Source organism: Microcaecilia unicolor, chromosome 3 (assembly GCF_901765095.1).
Source record: "Microcaecilia unicolor chromosome 3, aMicUni1.1, whole genome shotgun sequence".
In the NCBI taxonomy this organism is placed as follows: domain Eukaryota; kingdom Metazoa; phylum Chordata; class Amphibia; order Gymnophiona; family Siphonopidae; genus Microcaecilia; species Microcaecilia unicolor.
The window spans coordinates 450,873,718-450,901,282 of record NC_044033.1 but is presented as its reverse complement, the minus strand read 5'-3'; the positions used below and the strand labels follow the sequence as shown (position 1 = coordinate 450,901,282).

General features: G+C 46.2%; 1 protein-coding gene across 1 annotated transcript in view; it reads right to left on the bottom strand.

Moving 5' to 3' along the window:
- Nucleotides 1-876: 876 nt before the first annotated feature.
- The window catches only part of CLN8 (CLN8 transmembrane ER and ERGIC protein), a 43,402-nt gene continuing 16,713 nt past the window's right edge, over nucleotides 877-27,565 (bottom strand). The window contains exon 3 of the mRNA XM_030195607.1: nucleotides 877-2,567. Coding sequence (XP_030051467.1) covers nucleotides 2,253-2,567 — 315 coding nt within the window. The 3' untranslated portion in view covers nucleotides 877-2,252. The remainder of the gene's footprint in view (nucleotides 2,568-27,565) is intronic.

Sequence of the window (27,565 nt, the reverse complement as noted above, 5' to 3'; positions counted from 1 at the left end):
TGTGGTAAAAGCAGTTAGCTTAGCAGGGTTTAAAAGAAGGTTTGGGTAGCTTCCTAAAAGAAAAGTCCATAAGCCATTATTAAGATGGAGTTGGGGAAAATCCACTGCTTATTTCTAGGATAGACTCATGCCCTCCCTCCTACCTTTTCACTCTGCTAACAGCACTACTGGTTTTACTTTGTATCTATTTTCTTATTTGTATATTTTTTTATATTATTTCCACATGCTGTTAGCCATTATATTATTTTAGCAAACTTCTAGCTTATAACTTATCTGCATGCCGTAGAGAAGCACACCCCAACAGGAGCCTGTTTCACCCTCCTGGCTTTCTCAAGGGGAACTTAACGTGCAGTCTCGGCTGTCAGATGTTTGTTTGGTTTGTTGGAGGGTGGTTGGCAAACAAACATCTGACAGCCGAGAAGCTAGAAGTTTGCTAAAATAATATAATGGCTAACAGCATGTGGAAATAATATAAAAAATATAAAAATAAGAAAATAAAGAGATAAAAAGTAAAAAACTAGCAGTGCTGTTAGCGGAGTGAAAAGGTAGGAGGGAGGGCATGAGTCTATAATTAGAACGTTAGCAGCAAATCAATTTAAGATCAGCTGCGACTAAATATGAGACTATGCCTGATAACTCCACCTCAGTAATTCTCCCATAACACTCTACTTTTTTGCACCTATTAGAGTTTAGCTGCGTTGTTTGGCAGTATTTCTAGGATAAGCAGCATAAAATGTATTGTACTATTTTGGAATCTTGCCAGGTACTTGTGACCTGGATTGGCCACTGTTGGAAACTGGATACTGGGCTTGATGGACCTTCGGTCTGTCCCAGTACTGCAACAGTTATGTATGTACTTATGAGGCTAGGGATGAAGAAGTTAATGCTGGTTTCCCGTGGGAATATAGTCAAAATCTCTGGCAATGTCAGAGTGAGGGTTGGAACACACTGAAACAGCCTACTGGAGTGCCAGAATGAGGTTTGGAAGGTCCTTTCCCTTCAATCTTTAAGACACTATCTTTTTTGTGAAGATTTATTTTATAGTTTCTTTTTGTTTTCAATAAAAACTACAGTAGGAGTGTAACGGACGATTAGAAGCGGACAGTCCTTATAAAAGCTTTAATAAAACTCACAGCAAGGTTTGGTTTGTTTCCTTTTGCAGGTACCCAAGATAGAATGATTCCAAGACATAAAAATTAAAAAGTTAGGAAAAGAGCCATCCCATAATGGCAATTCAGTGGAAGATCTGACAAAATATTTGATTTGGAAGAGTTGGTCTTTTCCTTTATAATGCAGCTGAACTGGAACCATGATCCTTTATTTATAAACACCCAGAGCTTTCCCCTCTACCCCCGCACCCAGTCTGGTCACTGCAGTAATAGTCCTACAATGCCAAGGATCACGCTGCAGGTCTCCTGGGACTTAACAATCAGAAGCCCTGAATCCAAACCACCACAGTTATCCTTAAGCATCTGCCATAACTCTTTCCCTTCCCCTAGATGCTGGGAACTGTACATCCATGGCATCCCAGCTGACCAGGGGCAACAAAGAGCTCAATGCAGGGATTGAATCACAAACCATATCGCCAAAGCCAAGGGACCACTCACTCCCTGTCTCATTTCCAGTTTAACGGACCTTTGTTAGTCTGAAAAGGCATTATCTTCACTAAACCAATTTGATAATTCAACTCATTTGAATACTGGAGGACTAAAAATGAATAAGACAAGTTAATACTGACTGAAAGCCAAACCATACATTTCAATGCAATAGAAAAAGAAATACTGGAAAAACAAATGTACAGGAACATAAGAGAGGTTTCTCAGGTCTGCAGTAGGCAGCAATAGAAAACACAGCAGACCAAAATGTCTGAGGATTTCTTTATCAAACAAGACCCAATGTAGCCACATTTCACCAAATTGGCTGCATCATGGGTAAAATACTAACTAGGGGTTTGAAAGCAGTGCTTCCCCTAGCTGACAGTTGTATATCTAAGACTTCCTAAAATAATGTCAGGGGTTGACAGCATGGCAACAGCACCTCCCCTCTTTTCACACTGGACTAAAAATGAATAAGACAAGTTAATACTGACTGAAAGCCAAAGCATACATTTCAGTACAACAGAAAAAAAAAATACTGGAAAAAAGAAAAGAAAAATGTAGTCATTATTGCCACTCAAAAATAAGTAAATATTCGGAAGTGCAAACTGTACTGTGTTTCTCTGACTGTATATGTCCTTTCCTGTTATTTTCCTGCTATGTGCTCTTCTCTTTGACACTGCCATCCTTTCCTGAGAGATTGTTCTTTACGTTGGATTGAAGATTCCAGTCCACTGGATTCAGGAGCTGCTGAGTCTTCTTGTAGGTCCAGTACGGGTTCATGATGAGGGTAAGAAGGCTCAGTGCAAAGAAGAAGAATGTTAAATATGGAAGGGGAAAAGAATTTATCAGATGATCCCAGTTCCACGCACACACCCACCACAAGTGGTACGTAATGACCATGCGGCAGTGGAACATATGGATCATTATCCATTGGTTTGCTTTCCAAAAAAAGCTATGACTCCAGCCAGCCTACAGGAAGAGAGAAACATGTATCAGACCACACCGTGTCAAAAAAACATTTGAAAATGAGCAATTTCCTTCTTGGAACATAAGAACAACATTGCATTAAAGTTTCTCAAAGGGATGGCACAAACAAGAGTTTCACTTAATATCCACACCACATTGCATCTGTGAGGCTAGAGCAGTGGCTTCTCAACCCTCTCCTGGAGGCACACCTAGCAAATTGAGGTTTTCAGGATCCCCACAATGAATACGCTTACAATAGATTTGCCCGCACTACTTCTAATGTATGCAGATCTCTCATGCATATTCCATGTGGTAATCCAGAAAACCCAACAGCCAAGGAAGGGTTTGAGAGACACAGGACTGCATTTGGGGGTGGAGGTGGGGAGAGAGAGATACTGGGCTAATACACATCCAGAATCGAGTGTCTCTCTATGCCACTGGTATACCCACAGTATGAACAGATTTGAAGGGGCATGTTCTGGATGGACCACTAAAGCAGAAATGTATTTTCTATTTTACAACGGAAGAACACATCTATTTCAACAAATATAAACACTGGCATTTGCACCTGCTCCCAGGCATTCATTAACCCCCGGATTCTATAAAGCATGACTTACGTTGTGCGCGCAAATAGTCATATTCTGTATTTGTGTGCGCAACCTAATTAGTTAAGTCAGCACTGATAAGTGCCAATTAACAAGCAATTAACACTGGCATTAATTAGAATTTATGCACAGAACTGTCTAAGCATATTCTATAACGTGCTGCGCATAAATTCTAAGTCACACAGTTGAAAAGTGGGCGTGGCCACAGGCAGGTCATGGTCTTTTCTAAAATCTATGCACTTTCTTATAAAATATACCTGGTAACATACATAGTAACATAGTAGATGACGGCAGAAAAAGACCTGCACGGTCCATCCAGTCTGCCCAACAAGATAACTCATATGTGCTACTTTTTGTGTATACCCTACTTCGATTTGTACCTGTGCTCTTCAGGGCACAGACCGTATAAGTCTGCCCAGCACTATCCCCGCCTCCCAACCACCGGCTCTGGCACAGATCGTATAAGTCTGCCCAGCACTATCTCCGCCTCCCAACCACCAGACCCGGCACAGACCGTATAAGTCTGCCCAGCACTATCCCCGCCTCCCAACCACCAGCCCCGCCTCCCACCACCGGTTCTGCCACCCGATCTCAACTAAGCTCCTAAGGATCCATTCCTTCTGCACAGGATTTCTTTATGCTTATCCCACGCATGTTTGAATTCCGTTACTGTTTTAATTTCCACCATCTATAACTGCCCATGACTGAATTTAGTTGCATGGACCAGCGCTCAGCATATTCTACATACTGCATATAAATTTAGGCTTATTCTATAAAGTATGACTAAATTAAAGTGAACATTTCGGCACTGATTTTTTTAGGCATGATATATAGAATCAAGAAATTATGTCTTACCTGATAATTTTCTTTCCTGTAGTTGCAGCAGATGAATCCAGAGACCATGGGCATAATTTGACTGTTTCATTTGGGGGGGGGGGGGAGGATGGGGCGGAGCATATTAGCATATATATATATATGCAAATGAATATGCTAATATGGAGGAAGGGAGGGAAAAAGAGCTGGCTTTTTTGGGGAATAACCATAATGAATATGGGAAAATTAAGTTCTTACCTTGGTAATTTTCTTTCCTTTAGTCATAGCAGATGAAGCCATTACGTATGGGTTGTGTCCATCAACCAGCAGGGGGAGATAGAGAGCACTCAACTTTTCACAGTGCCTCATGGCCAGCTAGCTCCACTGCCTCTTCAGTATTTGAAGCTTCCAAAGCAGTATGGCAAACCGTAATGGACTCATCCTCCTATAAGTGAACATGAATCCTGAAGACTGTTTTCCAACTTTCTCCCAAGGAAGGAACTTCAGGAAACAAGAACAGAACCTGAAACAGATTCACAGCATACAGACAATCATACAGGGAGGGCTCATGGCTTCATCTGCTATGACTAAAGGAAAGAAAATTATCAAGGTAAGAACCTAATTTTCCCTTCCTTGTCATCAAGCAGATGAAGCCATTATGTATGGGATGTAACAAAGCAATCCCTATATAGGGTGGGAACAGGTCACACCACGCGCTAGCACTTGTGCTCCAAAACGTGCATCCCTCCTAGCAGCCACATCCAGCCTGTAATGTCGTGCAAAAGAGAGCTTAGAAGCCCATGGTGCTGCACTGCATATCTCCTGACGAGAGAGTGCTCCAGTTTCAGCCCAAGAGGAAGAAATCGCTCTGGTAGAATGCGCCTTAAAGGCTACAGGCGGAGACCGGCCGGCAAGCAGATAAGCTGAAAAGATAGTTTCTTTGAGCCAGCGGGCAATAGTGGCTTTAGACGCTGGAGACCCTCTGCAAGGACCTGAGAGCAAAACAAACAGATGATCATAGATCCTGAAAGAGATAGTAACTCGCAGATACTGCAGCAGAGTCCTGCGCACATCCAACAGGTGCAACTGCCCAAAGGATTCTGGAAACTCCTCCTTATCAAAGGAGGGCAAGAAAATAGGCTGGTTTAGGTGAAACGCTGAAACCACCTTAGGCATGAAGGAAGGCACGGTCCGAACCGTAACCCCGGACTCTGAGAATTGCAGAAATAGGTCTCTATAGGACAGCGCCTGGAGCTCTGACACCCGTCTCGCCGAAGTAATGGCCACAAGAAAAACGGCCTTTAGTGTCAAATCTTTCTCCGATGCTCGCCGAAGCGGCTCAAAAGGAGAAGCCTGCAGGGCCTTCAAAACTAGCCCCAGGTTCCAAGCTGGACAGGGTGCTCGCACGGGAGGCCGGAGCCGAAGCACCCCACTAAGAAACCATGCCACATCTGGATGAGCAGCTAAAGACACGCCTTCAACCTTACCACGAAGGGAGGCCAACGCTGCCACTTGCACCAAGCCTTTTTGTACACCATCCTGCAAAAAGTCCAGAATCGGTCAGATAGGAGCCCGTATGGGTGTGATCGCTTTTGAAGCACACCAAGACTCAAACAGGCGCCAAATCCTGGCATAAGCCACGGAAGTGGAACGCTTGCCGGCCTGCAGGAGAGTGGAAATGACTGAATAGCCTTTGTCCCTCAATTGCGCCCTCTCAATTGCCATGCCATAAGACCAAAGCGGCAGGCGTCCTCCATGGCTACCGGGCCCTGTGACAACAGGTTCGGTACCAGAGGTAAAGGAAGGGGAGCCTCCACTAGCATCTGTCGGAGATCCGCATACCAAGGCCTCCTGGGCCAATCTGGGGCGATGAGGACCACTTCTCCTGGGTGCAGCCGAATCCGCAGGAGCACGAGCCCTATCAAGGGCCACGGAGGGAACACATATAGTAGGCCCGGAGGCCAGGGCTGAGTCAAGGCATCCAACCCTGCCGAGCGAGGATCTCTCCGTCTGCTGAAGAAGCACGGGACTTTGGCATTTGAACTTGTCGCCATAAGATCCATCACGGGCTTGCCCCATTTGGCACATATCTGCAGGAATACTTCGTCTGCTAGTTCCCATTCTGCTAGATCGATCTGATGCCTGCTTAGATAATCGGCTTGCACGTTGCTCTGACCTGCAATGTGAGCTGCCGACAGAAACTGAAGATGCAGCTCGGCCCAGTGGCAAATCTGTTCGGCCTGCGTGGCCAGTGCTCTGCACTGAGTGCTGCCTTGTCGATTTATATAGGCCACCCGACATCACTCTGACAGCCAATCCTTCCAGGGTCACTTGAAAGGCCAGAAGCGCCTGAAACACCGCTTTCAGCTCCAGGCGGTTGATGGACCACTCCGACTCCCCGGGTGTCCATAGACCCTGGGCATGCTTCCCCTTGCAATCTGCGCCCCAGCCCTTCAGGCTGGCATCTGTCACTACTAGACACCAATCGGGGAGCGCCAGCTGCATTCCTCGCCACAGCATGCTGTCTGAGAGCCACCACTCCATGCTGAGTCGGGCCGCAGGGACCCAAGAAAGTCTGCACTGATAATCCTGAGAAATTGGAGACCATCTTTGAAGTAGGGAATACTGTGGAAGTCTCAGGTGTGCTCTCACCCAGGGTACCACTTCCAATGTGGCTGTCATCGATCCCAGCAGCTGGACAATGTCCCAAGCTCGCGGGCGGGGCATCCTCAGGAGCAGACGGACCTGATTCTGAAGCTTGCACCGCCTTAGGTCGGGTAGGTATACATAGCCCGAGTCTGTGTCGAACCTGGCCCCCAAATATTCTAGAGATTGCGAGGGGGTCAGGTGACTTTTGGCCATATTGACGACCCAGCCTAGAGATTGAAGTACTGAGACCACTCTGGCTGTAGCTTGATAGCTCTCTGTTACAGAGTCTGCTCTGATGAGCCAGTCGTCTAGGTATGGGTGAACCCTGATACCTTCTCGCCTGAGCAAAGCAGTTACTACCACCATTACCTTCGAAAAGGTTCGGGGAGCTGTGGCAAGGCCAGGAACTGGAAATGTTTTCCCAACACCGCAAACCTCAGAAACTTCTGGTGCGGGGGCCAAATTGGTATGTGCAAGTAAGCTTCTTTCAGGTCTAGAGACGTAAGAAACTCTCCTGGCTGTACCGTAGCAATGACGGAGCGCAGGGTTTCCATGTGGAAATGCCGCACTCTCAGGGACTTGTTTTTAAATAGGGCGAAAAGACCCACCTTTTCGCTGCATCACAAAGTAGATGGAGTATCGGCCGTAGCCGTGTTCGGCGGGAGGTACTGGGGACATGGCCCCTAACTGAATCAGACCTTGCAAAGTCTCCTCTACCGCCGCCCGTTTGGCGGCAGAACCGCATTGGGACTCCACAAACACGTCTCTTACTGGGGCATTGAATTCTATTCTGTAGCCATCTCTGATCAGTTCCAGAACCCACTGATCTGAGGAAATATTGGCCCACTCCTCGGCAAAGAGGGAAATACGTCCTCTGATGACAGGAAGCGAGGAAGGGGCCGGCGCACCATCATTGAGAGGGTCGCCCCTGAACTCCAGGCCTAGAGCCGATGGCTGCGGAACGCTTGTCCGAGCGAAAGGAGTTCCTCTGCTGAAAACGGGCACGAAAAGTGAACCCAGCAGAACGCCCCGGGCGGTACCTTCTAGCTTCACGAGGTCTATAAGAGGAGTGGACCGCCTGGCCCTTGGAGGAAGGCCTCGGCCTATCTTCGGGCAAGTGCTGGGGTTTAGGATCTCCCAGGCCTTTAACAATTTTTTCCAACTCCTCACCAAATAGGAGAAGGCCTTGAAAGGGCAACTTCACCAACCTTTGCTTAGAGGCCATGTCTGCTGCCCAATGTCGTAGCCAAATAAGACAGCGAGCCGCCACTGCTACTGCCATTTGTTTAGCCGAAGCTCTGACAATATCATAAAGGGCATCAGCCAGAACGGACAAGGCCGACTCCATCCGCGGAGCCACATCCGAGAAGGGCTCCGCTCCATCTCCGGGCTGTTCCACTGCCTGTTGCAACCACGCCAGGCAGGCTCAAGCAGCATAACAACTGCATGCAGACGCCCGAACAGTAAGACCTGCAATTTCAAAGGACCGTTTAAGTGCTGCTTCCAGCCTACGGTCTAGTATATCCTTCAGGGCAACTCCTCCTCCCCCCACAGGGAGGGTAGTTCTCTTTGTCACTGCAGTGACTAGGGCATCTACTTTAGGCATTGCAAAGCGAGCCAAGTGCTCCTCACGCAGAGGGTATAATTGCCCCATAGCCCTGGAAACTTTCAAAGGTCCCTCGGGGTCAGCCCACTGAGCAGAAATAAGCTCTTGGATGGAGTCATACAAAGGAAAGGCTCGAGCAGGCTTTTTGGTACTAGCCATCCTAGGATTCACAGAGGAGGCCATGCCACTGTCAGGCTTTTCAATAGAAAGGACCTGTAGGGCATCTGAAATAAGCACTGGCAGCTCATCACGGTGGAAAATTCTCACCGCGGAGGGATCATCCAGATCCTGTGGTAATTCTGCACCTGACTCTGGCTCCTCAGACCACGAAGGCCTGCCAGAACACTCCGAATCCTCACAGCCCGACCACGGGGGGGGGGGGGGGGGGAGGAGGTGCACCACAATCTGAATGGGAATTAGCCCTTCTTCGCTTTTCTTTATGCCAATTATCAGGGAAAATAGCCTCAGCAGGCAGTCCCAGGCCAGAATCCACCGGGAGGGGGGGGGGGTCAATAGAAGGGGCCTCAGACGACCCTTGAGGAAGAGCTCTTTTCAGCATGTATGCTTTATGCAATAATAACACAAAATCAGGGGAGAAAAACTCGCCCTGGGCACCCAGATCCCGTCTGGGGCTAGCCGCTCCCTGAACAGCCTCAATTCGAGGTGTCCCCCCCCCCCCCCCGGGCTCAGGGCTCTCCTTCTCTATGGAGGCTGCGCCATGCGGAGAATTCAAAATGGCGTCCGCTGCCAGCTCTGAGCTGCAGAATCATCGCTCGCCATGCTCGGGCCAGCTCTTACACCTGAACAGCACGATTTACAGAGCCCCGCTGCTGATTTGCGCTTGCCACACCGGGAACAGCGCTTTACATTCTCTGCAGCCATCGCCGAAAACAGCGGGAAAATTCAAAATGGCGGTTTTGCGCCAAAAACGCCCCGATCGCGGGCCCACCCCGGAGGAGTTAGAAAACACTCTTAACCTCACCGGTCCGAGTATCACAGCTCCTGTCCCATAGAAGAATCAAAGGAAAACCTCTGTTCCAACGTCGCTGCGCCAAAGCGCGACACGACTTTTTATTTTTTAATGCTGTGAGGAAAGCAGAGGTAATAAGAACTCCGGAGGCTCAGATGAGTGGGAAAGGCAGGGAAAGGCGAACCAATGTGCCTGCATCCACTGAGTGGGAAAGGACAGGGAAAAGCAAGCTAATATGTCCACATCCACGGGGGCATGGGTAAGGCAGGGAAAGGGCTAACCTATGTGCCTTCAAAGTGAAGCTGCTATAGCATCTAACACCCCGGCTAACAACTGGCAAGCCAGGAGCCATCCCCAGGCAGATTTTTGATGGAGCTCGAAGAAGCTGCTGCCACCCTGCTTGGGGAGATAGAGAATACTGAAGAGGCAGTGGAGCTAGCTGGCCATGAGGCACTGTGAAAAGTTGAGTGCTCTCTATCTCCCCCTGCTGGTTGATGGACACAACCCATACGTAATGGCTTCATCTGCTTGATGACAAGGAAAGCAAACTTGATTCCCTTCTTATATAATGCTGTGCACGTGGGCGCCATAACCTTGCAGAGCGCTGCTACTCTCACCGAATTGTCATTAAATAGTAGCACCTGATGCCCATCATATTCCAGCGGGGCCTTAGCACGGTAAGCTTTGAGTATTAGTTCCTTCGTGCGCCAATTAGTATAATGAGCTATCGCCGTTTTCCACTTAGAGCTCTGCTCACTTCTTGCGCCGATCCTGTGGGCACGATAACAACACACTCTATTCTTGCCCCCTTCAATATTCAGATGCTCAGGTAACCAAGAGTCAAAAAAAGAATACAAGTTCTTATCTGCCACAGCCTCCGGTAATCCAACAACTCGGAGGCTGTTTCTTCTTGCCCTATTTTCTTGCTCTTCCAGCCTGTCTCGCAGATCTCCCATTTCTTTCTGCAGCAATGCCACCTGTGCCGCCATCTTCCTCGTCTCCTCCTCTCCTGCTGCAACACGTTCGACTTCCATTATTCGGTTGGCATGCAGATCAAACTTGCCATTTATTTCATTCACCGCGAAGGTCACGTGACGCTATGGTGGAGAGAGGACGTGAGTGATCTTCTCTCCGCTGCCTGCCTGCTCTGTTTAGCGTCTGCAAAAGAATCAATCTCCCCAAAACCGCAGAAAAAATAAAGAAGAAAGCAACGTGAGAATACCCGGTGAACTGGACTGGCAGAAACCCCGATCATGGCAGCGAAATCGGCCCAGAGAGAACGACAACGGGGAAAGACGCCGGAATACAAGATGGCGGCGTCCCCTCCCGAAACTGCTTCCTCGGTATCGTCGGCTTGGGTAGCGGAGATTACATCCGAACTGACAGTGGTAATGGAAGATCTGTTAGACCGACGCCTTGCTCCGCTGGATCAAAAGCTCGATCAAAAGCTGGAACAGTTAAACGTTAAATTGGAAGATTTAACTAAAGAATGTGTGGCGTTCCAGAATAAAACTAGCGAGGTGGAAGAAAGAATCGCGGAGGTAGAAAACAGTCATCAGGACTTACAGAAAAAAGTGTCTGACCTGGAATCCAAACTGGAGGATTTGGAGAATCGCTCCAGACGGAATAATATCCGTCTGGTGGGCCTGCCTGAAGCCCTGGGGGGAAAGCAGTTGGAGAAAGTCCTTGAAAAATGGCTGACAGACAACATTGAGTTCCCTGTAACACTTGGCCCTCTAAGAATAGAGCGTGCCCATCGACTGGGAGTCAGACAGATGGAAACTGCTAAACCCCGGGTGATAATATGCCGGGTGTTAAACTTCATGCACAAGCAGTATATTCTGCAAGCAGCTCGGTCCACTAATTCCTTGACTTATGAGAATAAAAAAGTTCTCTGTTTTCAAGATTATTCTGCGGGAATAGCAGCGAAACGGAGGGCATTTTCACCAGTATGTTCAAAACTTTTTGATCTGAAAGTTCGTTTTACTCTACAATACCCTGCTACCTTGAGAATAACGCATCAGGGCAAAATGAGATCCTTTACGTCCGAAAAGGAAGCAAAAAACTTTGTGGACGGACTGGAACAACTAGAGCCCTCCACACCAGTGGATACAGTGCCTGCATGAACCAGCAAGGACTTAAAAAAGATCTGATAAAATTCATCTTAATATTCCTTAATGGGATTACAATTCAGGCAGCACAACGTGTGGATGGGGGAAGAACAAGTTAAAGATAACTTGAACAGTTATAAGATCGAGGAAGAAATCGTTAAAGTTACTGATGGACGTTCACCTATGTTATAGACACTGTTAAGAATTCTGTTTTGGGAGCACTGTGGGTGAGTTATTGAGGGAGATTCCAGACATATAAAGTAAAATATGTTAAAGTGGAGATCCTGTTTAATGAGCAGAGATAAGGAACCTGAAGTGTTCAGAGGGGGGATAAAGGGAATTAGGAGAATGAAGAACTATATGATAGCAGAGTAGAAGGCTACAGAGGACATTGTGGACCCTGACACCGCGAGGGGGGTTGACTCAGCTCCGTCAACGGTGGGAGGCAGATATAGGAGAAGACTTATCTAACTGGGATGTTGAAGCCTACATAAAAAGTATTCCCCGGCTGGTAAGTGGAGCTAATTATAGAGAATGTGCATTCAGGGTGTTACACAGAGCCTATATCACACAAGCTCAATTGTCCCGAATGGGAGGAATCCTTACACCAAAATGCTTGAAATGTAATCTTGTGGAGAACACTTTTTACCACGCATTTTGGGAATGTTTAAAGATCCAGAGCTATTGGCGGAAGATAGTACATTTTATGATTTCACTGATATCGCGTAGAATAGTAGGTACTCCTCAGCAGTTGCTATTGGATTGCCCAGGTGCATTCCGGGGTTTAACAGCAGATGAGACACTTCTATGTCGAAAGTTATGTCTGGTAGCAAAAAAATGCATATTACAATCTTGGACTTCAGATAAACCTCCAGACTATTGGCATTGGCGAAACCAGACACATCAACTGATGACATGGGAAGCAAGGGAGGCTAAAGGTTCATGCCGCCGCAAGGCACGGTTTCTAAAGCTTTGGGGGCCATTGTTAGATATATTAACTCAAAAAGGACGGAGTCTTATACTTAATACATTATAACTGAGAAGCAGTCGAGAATTCTTATGTATGACCTTATTTTTAGAAGCACACATTCGAGGAGAATCTATGAGGGAGGGGATAAAGGGGGGGGGATAAAGGGATAGGGGGGGGGTAAGAGCATTGCAAGGAGTGTTAGTTTGCTAATTTGTTAATAAAGTTCCTTTGAGTATTGGTCTAATTGGATGATGAGAACATTAAGCTGCGCGCAGCATATCACGTTCATTAAGGTTGACAATCATTGCTGTCATAATCAATAAGGCTAAAGGTTGATGCATACTCAAATTGAATGTAATTTGACGGCATACAGGTAGAAACAGCACAACGCATAGACTGAAGAATAACTGGCTATTAGACCTCCTGTTTGTTTAATCATAGAGTCGCAATAAACTTACTAAATGAAAGTTTAAAGATTATATAAAATACAATTTCGTAGGTATCAGGATATATTGATTATATACTATCCATCTAATAGTGAGCAGATAAAGATCATTGCCACACAATTGTTGATTGTATGGAGCCTCTTGTATTGATTGTACGAAAACTTCAAATATTTGCCTGAGGTTCAAATCCATCATCTGTATGAGAATTCTATATTCAGTTAACACTAAAGCACAGTGTACACAACATGGGGACATCCTTCCTATCAAGAAGGGGAAGGGGGATAAAATGAGATAAATGTTTGGCACTCTGTATTAACTTAACAAAAAAGTTTCTTTATGAACATCTGTACCAGTGAAGTTGTATGCATATGGTCAAGTTTGTACTTTATTGAAGTGTCATTAATAAAAAATGTTGGAAAATTATTTCATTCACCGCCGACTGCAGCTTTACCAGCCTGTCTTCCAGGGCTTCTGAAACGGAGCGGGAGATCTCCATTGCCCAGTCATTAGCTCCTCCCAGTGTCACACTCCGCGCTGAAGGAGGCTGTGGCTCTGCCATTTTTTTAGGTCCCGCTCTCTGCAACTTCTTCACTCCTCGCTGCGATTTTGTGGGCATTCCACAACGACCTCCTCCGATGCACCACCCAATTCGGGAGCCCAACAGCCACCCCGATCTTACCACTCACTCGGGAGCGCTATTAGACTGGTAAATCTCGATTTTAAGCAGATACCAGTAGGTCCTTCGAGGAGCTACTCTCTCATACTGCTTTCTAGGTAGCAGGCATCACGTGACCCCCTGCTATTCTATATAAGGTACGTATCTCTTACAGAATAGTGCTTAGTGCTGACTTTTTTTGGCACCCAACTTTCTGCAGCATTTATAGAATATTCCCTCCTATGTTTCATTACACAGAGGACTAATGATGTTTCTAGGCTGATTTTAGCCTCTGTCAATTTTTAGTTTCACTTCATCCATGGCATAAGGGTTGAAAAAGCAACTATAATTTGTAATGGCTGCTATTTGAACTACATAACTGAGAGACTCCTGCTTATATTTTTTAAATGTTTATACACTTATATGGTGTCCGGAAAAAACAGGACCGCCAACATTTTTCCAAATAACTCCAAAACAAATGTACTCTTAAAAAATTATTACTATTATTGATAGGTGTTACTGTAAGATGCTGTAAAAACTGGATGAACCCCTGTTTTCAAAATGTTGTCATTCAGGAAGTGACCATTAAGATCCATTTTAGCAAAATGGCATTTAGTGAAGATAAGTTGCGAATAAATTTTTGTGACAAAATAAAGCACATGGTGCAAAGGATTTGCTAAAGGAGTTTCGGTTTGACTATGGAGAAATTAGGTCTTACCTGGATAACTATCCCACAGATACTGCAATAGTAATGGAAAGAAAATTGTGTTCATCAATCAGCAGGTGGCGATAGAGAACAGACAACTGAGCTAACACATCTCTCTCTTGGCATCCAGTTCATCTCCTCAGTGTTTACACATACAAGCATTAAGGAGAAATTCAGAATAGACACAACAACCTTAAACAACTCATTAATCTGACTTGTCTGGTTTTCAAAATATTTGATGGCTATAGTCCTATCTCGTGGCGATCTCATTCTTTTTATTCTAGATCGGGAATGTCTCGCGTTCTTTACTATCCATTGTTAGCGTAAGGTACAAGTTGTCATTAGAATTTTCTTTTCCTTACTAGGCAGAAAAGATGCTCGTTGCCTGTCCCTCTCAGAACTTGACCATCATACTTAAGTTTTCATAAAAACTTGAAGACTTACTTTTTTCAAAAATTTTATGTTAATTTATTTTCTTTTCATATTTTGTTTTGTTTTAAATTTTGTAATCCACTTGACCATTAGTTGGCGGGCTATAAGAATCATGTCACATCAAAACACATGTGTAGGCCTCTCTTATCTCTAAACAATTTGTAGAGAACAACAGATATGCAGGAAGCACCATGCAAGGTGATCTTGAGGCTCATTTTCAAAGCACTTAGCCTCCCAAAGTTACATAGAAACCTATGGAACTTAGCCTCCCAAAGTGCTTTGAAAATATGCCTCATAGTCATTCGACCCATTATTCACACTGACTAAACATCTCAGAAACCTTAGACAGGCCTCTGGAATTGTGGAAAGGACTAATGGAAAGAATGATCATAAGACCTAATTTCTCCTTCCATTATGTAGCTTCCCACTATTCCAGAACCTGTAGTATGTTCAAAAACAATCTGGCGCCTCCACCACTCTGAGGACCAAAGCCCCAAAACTGGCTTCAGAGTGCACTGCCACATGCACCCTGTAGTGCTTGGCAAAAGTATGCAGTGTCAATCTTGTCGCCACCATGCATATATCTACCAGAGACGGTAAGGTAGTCTCCACCCAGGATGTCACTGTAATTCTCACAGAATGAGCCTGCAAGGCCTGAGGAGCCTGCTTCCCTGCAAGCAAATAGTCTCCTTCAGCCATCTAGCATTTGTGGGCTTGGAAGCCATGAGGCCAAGCCTCTGTTTACCAAGGAACAGTCTGTCCAATTTGCGAAATTCGTTTGTGACTTGCAGATACCTAATGAGGATTCTACGCACATTAAGAAACTTCAAGAAAGAATACTGAGCCTCTTTGTCCTCTGTGAAAGGATAGAAGTTCCATAGACTGGTTGAGATGAAATGCTATCACTTTCGGAAGAAAGGAAGCAACCATGTGCAGGGAGACCTGCCTCCAAAAACTGAAGAATGCTGTGCTGGAAAAGGAGAGCTGTGAAGGGAGGGAAGAAGTACATTTGCAGGGCACCATAGACAGGGATCTGAAGACCTCCAGGTAAGACTCTGCACACTCAAGCCACCCACAAAGCTCAACAGGGAACCAGCTGACCAACTGGACCAGGAGCAAAGTATTCAGAACAAGAGGCTGAAAAGTGTGTCCATCCACTTGCTGGAGGTAGAAAAGATGGAGGAGATGGAATGGATGTTAAGACAGCTATGTCTCAGCTCAGTTTTCAGTTCTCTATCTCCATCTGCTGGTTGATGCACACAACTATCCCACAGGTTCTGGAATACTGGGAAGCTACATTAATCTGCAAACAAACCTTTTCCAGAGACGGGAAGGCAGTAGAAATAGAGGACATAAATTGAGGCTGAAGGGGGGGCAGATTCAGGAGTAATGCCAGGAAGTATTTTTTCACAGAGAGGGTGGTGGATATGTGGAATGCACTCTCACAGAAGGTGGTGGAGATGAAAACAGTAATGGAACTCAAACATGCGTGGGATAAACACAAAGGAATCCTGTTTAGAAGGAATGGATCCACGGAATCTTAGCAGAGATTGGGTGGCAACACTGGTAATTGGGAAGCAAAACCGGTGCTGGCCAGATTTCTATGGTCTACGCCCTGATCATGACTGAATAGTTATGGATGGGCTTGAGTGTAAATTTTAAGGGGCTTTGAGGTTAGCTTCAGAATTTTTTGTACAAGAAGAGTGCTGGGCAGACTTCTACAGCCCTGAGAATGGCAAGGACAAATCAAACTCGGGTATACATATAAAGTATCACATACCAAGTAAAAGAAGTTTACCTTGTTGGGCAGACTGGATGGACCGTACGGGTCTTTATCTGCCATCATTTACTATGTTACATAATGGAATGTATTTTCAAAGGTCATACAAGCTTAAACAAACCGCAAAGTATTCTTGAAACTATGTATGGGGTCCTGTTTTTTTTTTCCCAGACACCATGTATATGCATATTTATACATGTGTACTTTCAACATTATAGCATTTCAGATTGACTTTCAAAGGTCCTATTGATATGTAAGGTGTTTTTTTTTCTTGGTCAACATAGGTTTACCACAATCTAAAGCATTGAGTACCAGAGCTTAATTATTGGACAAGAACTCCTTCTGGTAAGCAATACAGCCTCAGCTCCAGTAATACACTGGATTCAAGATATTCCACTATACTTTCCTTCTAGAGTGACTCAATGTTTATACTGGCAAATAGTGGAGAAGTAGCCCAGTGCTAAAAATAGCATAGCATAGAATACATTAGGCTGTCAAGTGTCAACCAAGGAAGCCAGGACTCAAAAGGCTGCTTTTGTCATGGACACTCCTTTTGACCTTGGGCAAGTCACTTCACCCACCACTGACTCAGGTACAACTTAAGACTACAAACCTTCTTGGGCAAGGAAATACCAACAACTTTACCTGTAGATCTAACTCCCCTTGGGCTTGGATTTGGAAGAGAGAAGTAAGCAAATGGAAGACCACAGGTGCAGGTTTGTTGTTATAGCCGTGAAGAATATCAAAAATTTTAATAAACCGTTTTAATGTATTTTGTATGTTTACTGTTTGTATATCTATATAAATAATTCTCACCTTGAACATTCTGAAGCTCACTCTGTGGCAGGGACACACTGAAGCCCTACAGTGTTAGTAGGCTAGGCTGTCAGCACCACTCACTCTCAGTCAGAGACCCACCCACAGCCACGCCCCTTCCGGACATAATTCGCAACCTCAACATTCTAAATGAAGCTGCAACTTCCTCTTGCATGGTGGTGTAGATCGTTTGTATTTTTCACCCAGGACTGTCTGCCCCGCCCTCGCGTCACGACGTTGTGACGTGGAGGGCGGAGCTATAACAATCGACGAATCGCAGCTCCGCCCTCGCGTCTAGACATTATGACGTCGAGGGCGGGTCATGAAAAAACAAACCACAACATGACTACTGCACTCTGCAATGCCTGCCCCACGCTGTCCCTTCATGCTCCAGCCTGCCACCCACGGAACGACAACACAGAGACACAAAGGAAGCGACGCCCCTTCCAGGCTCCGAAAACACTCTGCACGCGCCCCCCCCCCCCCAGCAACATCAACCCCTTCGCCACCCTTCCCTCGCTGTCCGGCCGCTGCTGCTGCAAAAAAACCAAAAAATAGACACAACCTAAAGGTGAGAGGGAGGGAGGCAAGCAGGCAGGCAGCCTGAACGTCTGAGGGAGGGAGGGAGCGAAGCAACCAAACAACCAGCCAGCCTGAATGTGGGTGGAACAGAGGGAGGGAGCCAGCTTGATCATGGCAGTGCCAGGGATGAAAACCTTGCTAGCGCCCGTTTCATTAGTCTCAGAAACGGGCCTTTCTTACTAGTTTAGTAATAATAATAATAAGGTGGAAGTCCAGTTGAGTACAGGGGTTAAGGATGAACTGCACCAATGAGAATATAAAAGAGTTGCCTACATCTACCCAGACTGATCATGTGAAAAGTGTCCCTGCTGTCATCTGTCCAGAGACCATGTATGTATGTCTAAATTAAACTGTTACCTGCAAAGCTGCAATCTCCCCAGGAGCTAACACTGTAGGCAGCAAACCGAGCAGAACTGTTTGACCCTAACAATAAGGGACAGCGTTTTTACTACAATACATGTGCGAAGGAGCAAGTCTTGCTACTGCACATATTTGACACTATAACTCCTGCGACCCCTGACGCAGATGCTGTGCGCCAAAACACGGATTGTGTCGGGTTCTTTCTTTTGAAGATTGTTGTCTAAGCTGTGTGATTAAAGGAACTTTTGTCCCATATTTGGAGGCCCTTGGTGCTTTCTTTTGATACTTGGACCTTCTTCTGTACTTTGAACCCTCTCTGTCTTGTGCTGTAAATTAATTGTTACCTGCAAAGCTGCAATCTTCCCAGGAGCTAACATAGCAGAACAGTCTTGGCAGGTCTTAAAGAAATCACCCTAATTTTTAATTCATTTTACTATGCAGTAGCAGAATAAAGAACACCGATTTTCAATCTGTAAAGCAAGCAGATTAAAACTGTAACTCACATAACGGTGCCTCAGAATGCATGTTAATGTCTAGAGAAGAGTCTTTTAAAAATAAGAGTAAGTCATTTTAGCTTTTTCATAAAAAGGGGGATGGGGGGACTTGCACATTCCACCAGTTCCTTGGATTTCTACTTCAATAAAAACTAGGGCTTGGAATTCAAGTCAAGTTCTTTTTAAAATTTTTGTAAGTGATATTGCGGAAGGGCAGCCTGGTAAGGTTTGCTTCTTTGCGGATGATACTACATCTGCAATAGGGTAGACATCTCTAATGGTGTGGATAACGAACAGGGACCTAGCAATGACTGAAGAACGGTTGAGAATTTAGCAGCTAAGATTTAATGCAGATTCATGCATTTGGGGTACAAAAACCCAAAGGAGTGATACAGATTAGGGAAGTGGTCTTCATTAATTTCAAGCTAGGGCCACTTTGGATTCTAATAAGCTGAAGAGCCACCGAATGTGTATAATTCTGGAGACTGCACCTTCAAAAAGATATAAACAGGATGGAGTCAGTCCAAAGGGTGGCTACTAAAATAGTCAGTGGTCATCATTATAAAGCATATGGGGACAAACTTAAAGGTATCAATATGTATACTTTGGAAGAAAGGCGGGAGAGGAGAGATGCGAGAGACATTTAAATATCTATGCAACATAAATGCATAGGAGAGTCTCTCAATCAAAAGGAAGCTCTGGAATGAGGGGGCATAGGATAAAGGTAAAGTAACTTCACAGAAAGGGTGATTAATTTGTGGAATGGCCTCCCAGTGGAGGAGGTGGAACTACTACTTAAAAAGTGTGAGCAAAATCTAAATAAATAAAAACCATCTAAATTCAAGAAAGCTTGGGACAAGTACATAGGATTTCTAAGGGACAGGAAGGGATAGTAGGTGGTATGGACAGGCAGACTGGATAGACTATATGGTCTTTATTTGCCTTCATTTTTCTCTGTTTAAGCATTCATCTGTAACTGCCTGGGGTTCCCTCTTCCCTCCCAACTCAAATTACTTGGCCAGAGGCATCACCTGGGCTTCCTCCAGAAATCTGCAGTCATGGGACTTAAAACCACCTTGTAGGCAGCACACTCGTGATGAAGAGCAGGGCTTTCTCTCATCCTTGTTCCAGGGTGCAGCACATATAATCCAGGAATTGAGTCCACAGGAAGGATACTGACTCATTGGGACTGGCCCTTTTTAAATGTTTTTAGGCCTCACCCCTGTATTCTGGAGAAGAGCCATTATATGGAAGAGCAAAACAAATTACAGCAGATGAGAAGTCACCCAACTGTTCTGCCAAAATGTTCCACCCTATTAGTCCTAGGAAGGGAGGAACTGTGCTCTGAGCAGTAAAAAGGGGGAAAGCCCTGTCTATTCACTCACAAGAGGAAAAGCTTGCTACTAGGATTTCATCCTCTGGGGTTTCAACCTCCCGTCAGCTGTCTTCACCATGGCAGGAACACAGAGTTACATGTGTGCACTCAGCTGTCAATGGGTTGCTTGAAAACTGTACATTTTTGCTCTTCACTTTTGCTCTTCACTTCATTTTAATATTATTTTACACTATTCATTGTATACCACAGTGGTTCCCAAAACCTGGTTCTGGAGGCACCCCAGCCAGTCTGGTTTTCAAAATATCCACAATGAATATTCATAATCACATAAACAGGCTGTCTGAATTTGTATTAGTCAACCATAAGCATAATATTATAACATGACTCAGGGGAAGATGCACTAAAAATTCGTTAGAGCCCTTTCCTTACCGATTCCCTTAACAAATCGGTAAGGGAAGGGCATGCATCAAGGAATAGGAATGCAAATGAGATGCTCGTTGTAGCTCACTTGCATTCTCTATTCCTTCGGTAAACAGTCGGTAGTTAAAAAAACAAACAAACAAACCCCAAAAAGGTGCCTATGGACGTCCTTTATGGACGGCCTTCGCCCCCCCCCCCCAAGGTCGCCACCACTCCCCCCTCCCTCCCTGCATTTAAATCAGAGCCTTCCGCAGCCCCAGCCCCCCTCCCTTCCTCCCCCTTTCCTTTCCTTCCTTCCTTGAAATGACAGCTTCCCCGCCGTCCTGCCCCCGCCACCCCCCTGAGGTCGTCGCCACCTCTGCCTCTCCCCTGCCCCCCTCCGTCTGCCACCGGGCCCTCACAGCGCCTCTTACCTCCGTGTGAAGGAGCTGCACCAGCAACAGCTGATTGCCTCTTCAGACTTCCCTGCTTTCCTCCTGGCCCGCCCTCGTCTGGCGTAAGTAACTTACGGAGGATGGCGGGGAAGCTGTCATTTCAAAGAAGGAAGGAAGGGAGGGGGGGGGGCCGTGGCTGCGGAAAGCTCTGATTTAAATGCAGGGGGGAGGGGCGGCGGTGTCGGGAAAAAAGAAAGCATTGCTCGTCAGGGACGTCCTTGAAGGCACTTTAGAAGGACGTCAATGCTAGGCACTTTAGAAGGACGTCCCTGACAGCACTTGGGACACGCAGTTTTTGTTTTTTATTTTAGATCGCTTTCCCACAGCAACCCCAGCCTAACGAGAGGTCAGACCTCACGTTAGGGTTTCCACCGTAAGGGGAATCGGAAAACGTTAGTGCATCTCATTATAATAGCCTTGCAACGGTAGTGCAGCTCATTATAATGATTTGCATTCCATTTTCGTTAGCTGCTACCGTCGTCGGAAAACAGTGTTTAGGGTTTACTACTTGCTCGTTAATGGCTCATTAAAGACTCGTTTAGTTTAGTGCATCTGGCCCTAAATCACAATATCATACAATTAAAAAAAAAAACCTCTGTGTGGCATATGAGCACTAGTTTCAATGACTATTCATGAAAGATTTGAATACACTGCCTCCACTGCATGCAAATCTCTCTCATGAATTCATTGTGGATATCTTGAAGACCTGACTGGTTGGGGTGCCTCCAGGACCAGGTTTGGGAACCACTGGTGTAGCAGCTCTTGGCATTAGAGTGGATTATGCAATGCAGGTTCTCTCATTTGCAATGCCATAGTTAATTGGGTCTCCTGTATTTGTAGAACAAGAAAAGTGCAGAAAAGCAGCTCTGAGAAATTTTTAATCAAGATAAATGGAATATTATAAGAGGAAAGCTATTTGTAAACAGAAGGGTTTCTCTACCCAGTCCAAGGGACACACTCAGGCAGGTTTTTAGGATATCTACAATGAATATGGATAAGACAAATTTATATACAAAGGAGCCAGTGCATGCAGTTTTTTTCATGTATTTTCACTGTGGATAATTCTGAAAATCTGACTGGCTGGGTGTATCCCAAGGACTGAGTTTAGAATCCCTGGCAAACAGGGTAATGTTATAAGGGAGCACCTAATTTAAGAGGACATGTAGGTACTGCTTTGGTCTTTAATACAGACACATGGGCATCTATGTGCCTTTATTAAAAAAAAACTAGCAAGGTGCTTCCCGAGCTGGACCAGATATAGCAGATCTCTGACGTTCTCTCTATCTCCACCTGCTGGAAAGGGGACATAGCCCACAAGTCTCTGGATTGATCTTTTGGGACTAATAGAAAGAAAATTAACAGGTAAAGATTAATTTTACCTTACCCTGGATCTATAAATGCAAAGGACGAAGGAGTCAGAATTGAGAGAAGAGAGGATGAAATTTTCATAAAGTCAGATTCATGTTATAAAATTCTAGCTGGTTGATGACTGATGACACATTCTTTGCTGGTAAGCATATACAGGGGCAGGTATACACAGATTATAAAATACACAAATTGACACCCAACTTTAATTTAGGTGTGGATGTTTACACCTGATGTCAAGCAAATGTCCACACCTATAACTTAGGCATGGTTTCTGCTGCTTATACTAGTATAGTGCTTCCCAAACCTGGTCCTGGGCCCCAGCCAGTCAGGGTTTCATGATATCCACAATGATTATTTATGAGCAGATTTGCATGCAAAGGTGCAAATATGTCTCATGCATATTCATTGTTGATATCCTGATTTTACCTTCCACAGAGTCCCACAGATCAATCCAGAGACTTGTGGGATGTACCAAAGCAGTCCTGAACCCTGAATGCCGCATCCTCACGATCCAAGACATCCAGCCAGAAATGTTTTGAGAATGTGTGAGCCGAAGACTAAAAGTGTCCGACCGACAAATCTCATCAAGAGATACCAATTGGGACTCCACAAAGGAATGCGCTTGCACATGTAATGGTGGCAACTTCCCAGCGACCACGTAGACCAAAGCAATCGTCTCCTTTAGCCAATGGGCCACAGTGGCTTTAAGAGGCCTAGTCCCCCCTTCTTGTGACTGGCAAACAGAACAAAAAGATGATCCAAACAATGGAAGTCACTGGTAACCTCCAAATACCATAGAAGAATACACCGCACATCCAGGCACCACAGGGCCCAGAATTTGGTTGGATAACCCTCCTTGTGGAAGGTCGGGATGAAGAGCGGCTGATTCAAGTGAAAATGAGACACAATCATCAGGAGGAAGGATGGGACTGTCCATATACACACCCTGGCCTCCATAAATTGCCTAGCAGAGGTGATAGCCACCAGAAAGACTGTCTTCAAGGTGAGATCTTTCAAAGAGAGGCAATCCAGAGCCTCAAACGGCGGTCTCTGCAATGCTCGCAGAACCAAGTTAAGATTCCACGAAAGAACCGCCTGGTGAGGATGCAAGTGATTAACACCCCAAAGAAAGCGGATGATGTCTGGGTGAGCCGCCAATAAGGACCCCTGTAAGCCACCAGAGCCGAAACGTGGACCTTCAAAGAACTCAGGAACACGCCCCTATCCAGGCCGTCCTGCAAAAAAGCCAGAATGGATGCCTCAGAGACCAAAGCCGCATACAGGCCTGCCGCCAAGCACCAGGACTCAAGGTCTGCCAGACCCGGGCATAAGTCATCGAAGTGGACTGCTTCCGTGCCTGGTGGTAAAATCACCTTGTCCAGGTAACCTTTCTTCCTCAAGTTGTAAGACCAAAGGGGGAGGGATCCTCCACGAGGATGGGACCCTGCAATGCTCTGCCAGGGTGACAACCCAAATGGGCTGCTGACCTGCAGCCTGACCAAGTTCGCATACCATGGGCGTCTGGGCCAGTCAGGAGCCACCAGGATCACCGGGCCACTGGTGCCTTGCAATGCGTCCCACGACTTTCCCCACCATGGGCCATGGAGTAAGACAGAGAAGCTGATAGAAAGGCCATTCAAGAAGAAGGGCATCAATCCCCTTCAATCTGCAATCCCTACACCTGCTGAAGAACGAAGGAACATTCACGTTGCACTTCCAAGCCATGAGATCAGTACAGTGACCTCCCAATGCTCTGTGATCCAAGAGAATGCTTTCCCGGTGAGTTCCCACTCTCCAAGATCCAGCAAGATGCAACCTAGAAAGTCCACCTGGACATTCAGAGCCCCTGCAATGTGCGTTGCAGAGAGCACAGACAGATATTCCACCACCCATAAGCAGAGGAGGGAAGCTTCCCTTGACAGAGGATTGCTCTTTGTACCCCATGCCTGTTGACATATGCCACCCCCATCATGTTGTCGGAGAGCACACATACCGCCTGACCCCAAGGGATGGACAATAACTCCCGAAGGGCTAGCCAAATCGCTCTCAGCTCCAACTGGTTGATCAACCAGGATGCTTTCACTGGAGAACAGATCCCCTGAGCAGTTCTTCCCCAGCAATGAGCAACCCCATCCCTATAGGCTGGCGTCAGCATACCCCTCTCCAGATGCTCCGGGCGCAGCCACCAGCACATAACAAACCAGGCCTGAGCCAAACATGGTGGCCAGACAAGAAAGTCATCCGAGAGAGGGGACCAATGACTGAGGGCCAACTGGAGGGGCCACATAAGCTCTTGGCCCAAGGCAGCATATCCAAGGTGGTCGCAGGCAAAGCAGGTTTATTTAGTTATTCAATCATTTCTATACTGCACAATCCAGAAGTTCTCAGCAGTTTACAAGATTTACATACATAAAATTTAAATTAAATACATAAAACTACACTAAAAACTTCAACACTCTAATCCTTTCTGCCAGTGCGATCTTTAACCATTCTCAAATCCATATGCTTGTACAAAGAGATAGGTAATGATAAATTATTCTACAAAGTAGAACCTACTACATAAAATATAGATGCTCAATACTCATTTAGTCTTATATGCGAAGGCACAACCAAATACAATTGTTGTGCAGATCTCAAAGACCTTAATGGCTGATAAATACTCAGTTTCACTGCCATCACTTCTGATAACTGACCTGTTAGGATCGCCACTTGATCCTGCAGCCGTTGCCTCCTCGCCCTGAGGGAGAGACACTGTCCCTTCCTGAGTATTGACCACCACCCCCAGGTACTACAGACACTGCGAGGGAGACAAGTGGTTCTTGGGCACACTGATCACCCAACCGAGGAAGCTTAGAGGCCAACCACCTGGTCCATCACCCGCAGGCTTTCTTCATAAGACAACGCTCTAATCAGCCAGTTGTCCAGGTATGGATGAACCTGGACTCCTTCCTGCCTCAGGAAGCTGCAAACACCACCATGACCTTTGAGAAGGTCTGAGGCGCTGTTGCAAGACCAAAAGGCATCACCTAGAATTGAAAGTGCTGAGCCAGCCCCCCAAACTGGAGAAACTGCTGATGAGGAGGCCAAATAGGGGTGTGTAAACAGGCCTCCTTGAGATTTACAGAGGTCACGAATTCACCTGGCTGCACGGCTACAACAATGGACCAAAGATGCCATCCGAAAAAGCGGCACCTGAAGTGCCCTGCTTACAGTCTTGAGGTCGAGGATAGGATGAAGGGACCCACCCTTCTTGGGCACCACGAAGTAAATGATATAATGACCAAGGCCACATTCCAATGGCAGAATGGGAAGTACCACCCCCAAGCGAACCAAGGTTTCAAAGAGTGTCTTTAACAGCCGACACCTTTGCAGAAGCCTTGCAAGCAGATTCCATGAAAATGTTTGACACAGTCCGAGCAAACTCCAGCTTGTACCAGTCTTCCATCACCTCCAAGACACATTTGTCTGATGTAAACCTGGTCTATTCCCACAGAAAGAGTGACAGCCGTCTTCCTATGACCGACGGGGGATAGACCAGGGACCCATCATTGGGACACATGGACAACTAGTGCAGTTTGAGAGGAAGAGGCGCCTGGGTGCCTGTCCCCCAAAAGAGCTGCTGCTTCTACTGAACATGTGTTTTCTGAAAGGCCCTGGAACAGCCTGGATGGTAATGCCTAGCCTTCCGGAAACGGGAATGTGACTGCCCAGCTCAGAAAGCAGCCTTAGGTTTGTCCTCGGGGAGATGCTGCCCCTTGGATTCTCCCAGGTCTTTAACAATCTTGTCCAATTCCACACCATAAAGCAGCTTGACCAGGAATGGCAACCAAGTCAAACGAGACTTTGAGGCCATACCCACAGCCAGAGCCAGTGATGAGTGGTCACCACTAACGAAACCTCCTTAGCCGAGGTCCTGAAGAGGTCATAAAGAAGACTGGCCAAGTAAGCCAAACCAGCCTCTAAAGCAAGGCAGCGAACGAACGAGCTCCTCCAAAGAGGCCGCATCCTACATACAGGAAAGGCACACCTGGGCCACGTTAAGAAACACAAACAAAGGCCTAAAGACACAAAGCAGGAACCTCGAAGGCCATCTTGAGAAAGAACTCCAACTTCCGATCCTACGTATCCTTAAGGGCCTTGCCACCTTCCACAGGCAAAGCTGTCTTCTTTGTGACCACTGTGATTCAAGGAGTCCATCTTAGGAAGTCATAAGGACTCCAGTTCTCCTGCTGGCAGCAGGTAGAGCCGTGCCATGGCCCACGCCACTCGCGACCCAGCATCTGGAGTATTCCACTGCGCAGATATGAGAACCCTCATGGCCTCACGAACATGAAAGTTTATAGAAGGCTGCTTTGTCCAGAACCGGAAGGCTTAGTAGGCCAGGAGTCCGGTGAAGAAATGTCTAAGACCGAATTATAGCTACGTTATGCAAGGTCCTACGTTACGAGTTATGGACCAAGAAAGGGATCTGGCTGTTGTCGTTGATAATACACTGAAACCTTCTGCTCAGTGTGCTGCTGTGGCTAGTAAAGCGAATAGAATGTTGGGTATTATTAGGAAAGTTATGGAAAACAGGTGTGAGGATGTTATAATGCCGTTGTATCGCTCCATGGTGCGACCGCATCTTGAGTATTGTGTTCAATTCTGGTCGCCGCATCTCAAGAAGGATATAATAGAACTAGAAAAGGTGCAGCGAAGGGCGACTAAAATGATAGCGGGGATGGGACGACTTCCCTATGAAGAAAGACTAAGGAGGCTAGGGCTTTTCAGCTTGGAGAAGAGACGGCTGAGGGGAGATCTGTTGGGCTGCGACGTGAGCGTCGCATCGTTCTTTTGCTAAAGCTTAGCTGAAATTGGGTGGCGGAGCAGTTGGGGGGGAAGAGGGGGTGGTGGTTGGGAGGCGAGGATAGGGGAGGGCAGACTTATACGGTCTGTACCAGAGCCGGTGATGGGAGGCGGGAAATACTGCTGGGCAGACTTATATGGTCTGTGCCCTGAAAAGGACAGGTACAAATTCAAGGTAAGGTATACACATATGAGTTTGTCTTGGGCAGACTGGATGGACCATGCAGGTCTTTTTCTGCCGTCATCTACTATGTTACTATGTATTATCGTTTGGATGTGGTGGCTAGGGAGTACACGCGCTTTGCGGTAGCGGTTCTCTCTCGGGGAGCTGCAACTTCCCGCCCAGTTTAGGGAGTGCTTGGGTACATCCCACCAATTCCTGGATTCATCTGCTGCTGAGGCTAAGGAAGGAAAAATTAAGACATACCTGATAATTTTCTTTCCTTTAGTCGCAGCAGATGAATCCAGGATCCCTCCCTGTTGCAGTCTGTGTTCATTTTCAGCAGAATCTGAGTTAGCCAATGCTGTTACTTGCTCAGTTTGAGTATTGTTCACTCCGGTTGAGTGTGTTTTCTTTTATTGTGAATTACGTGATGTTTTTTA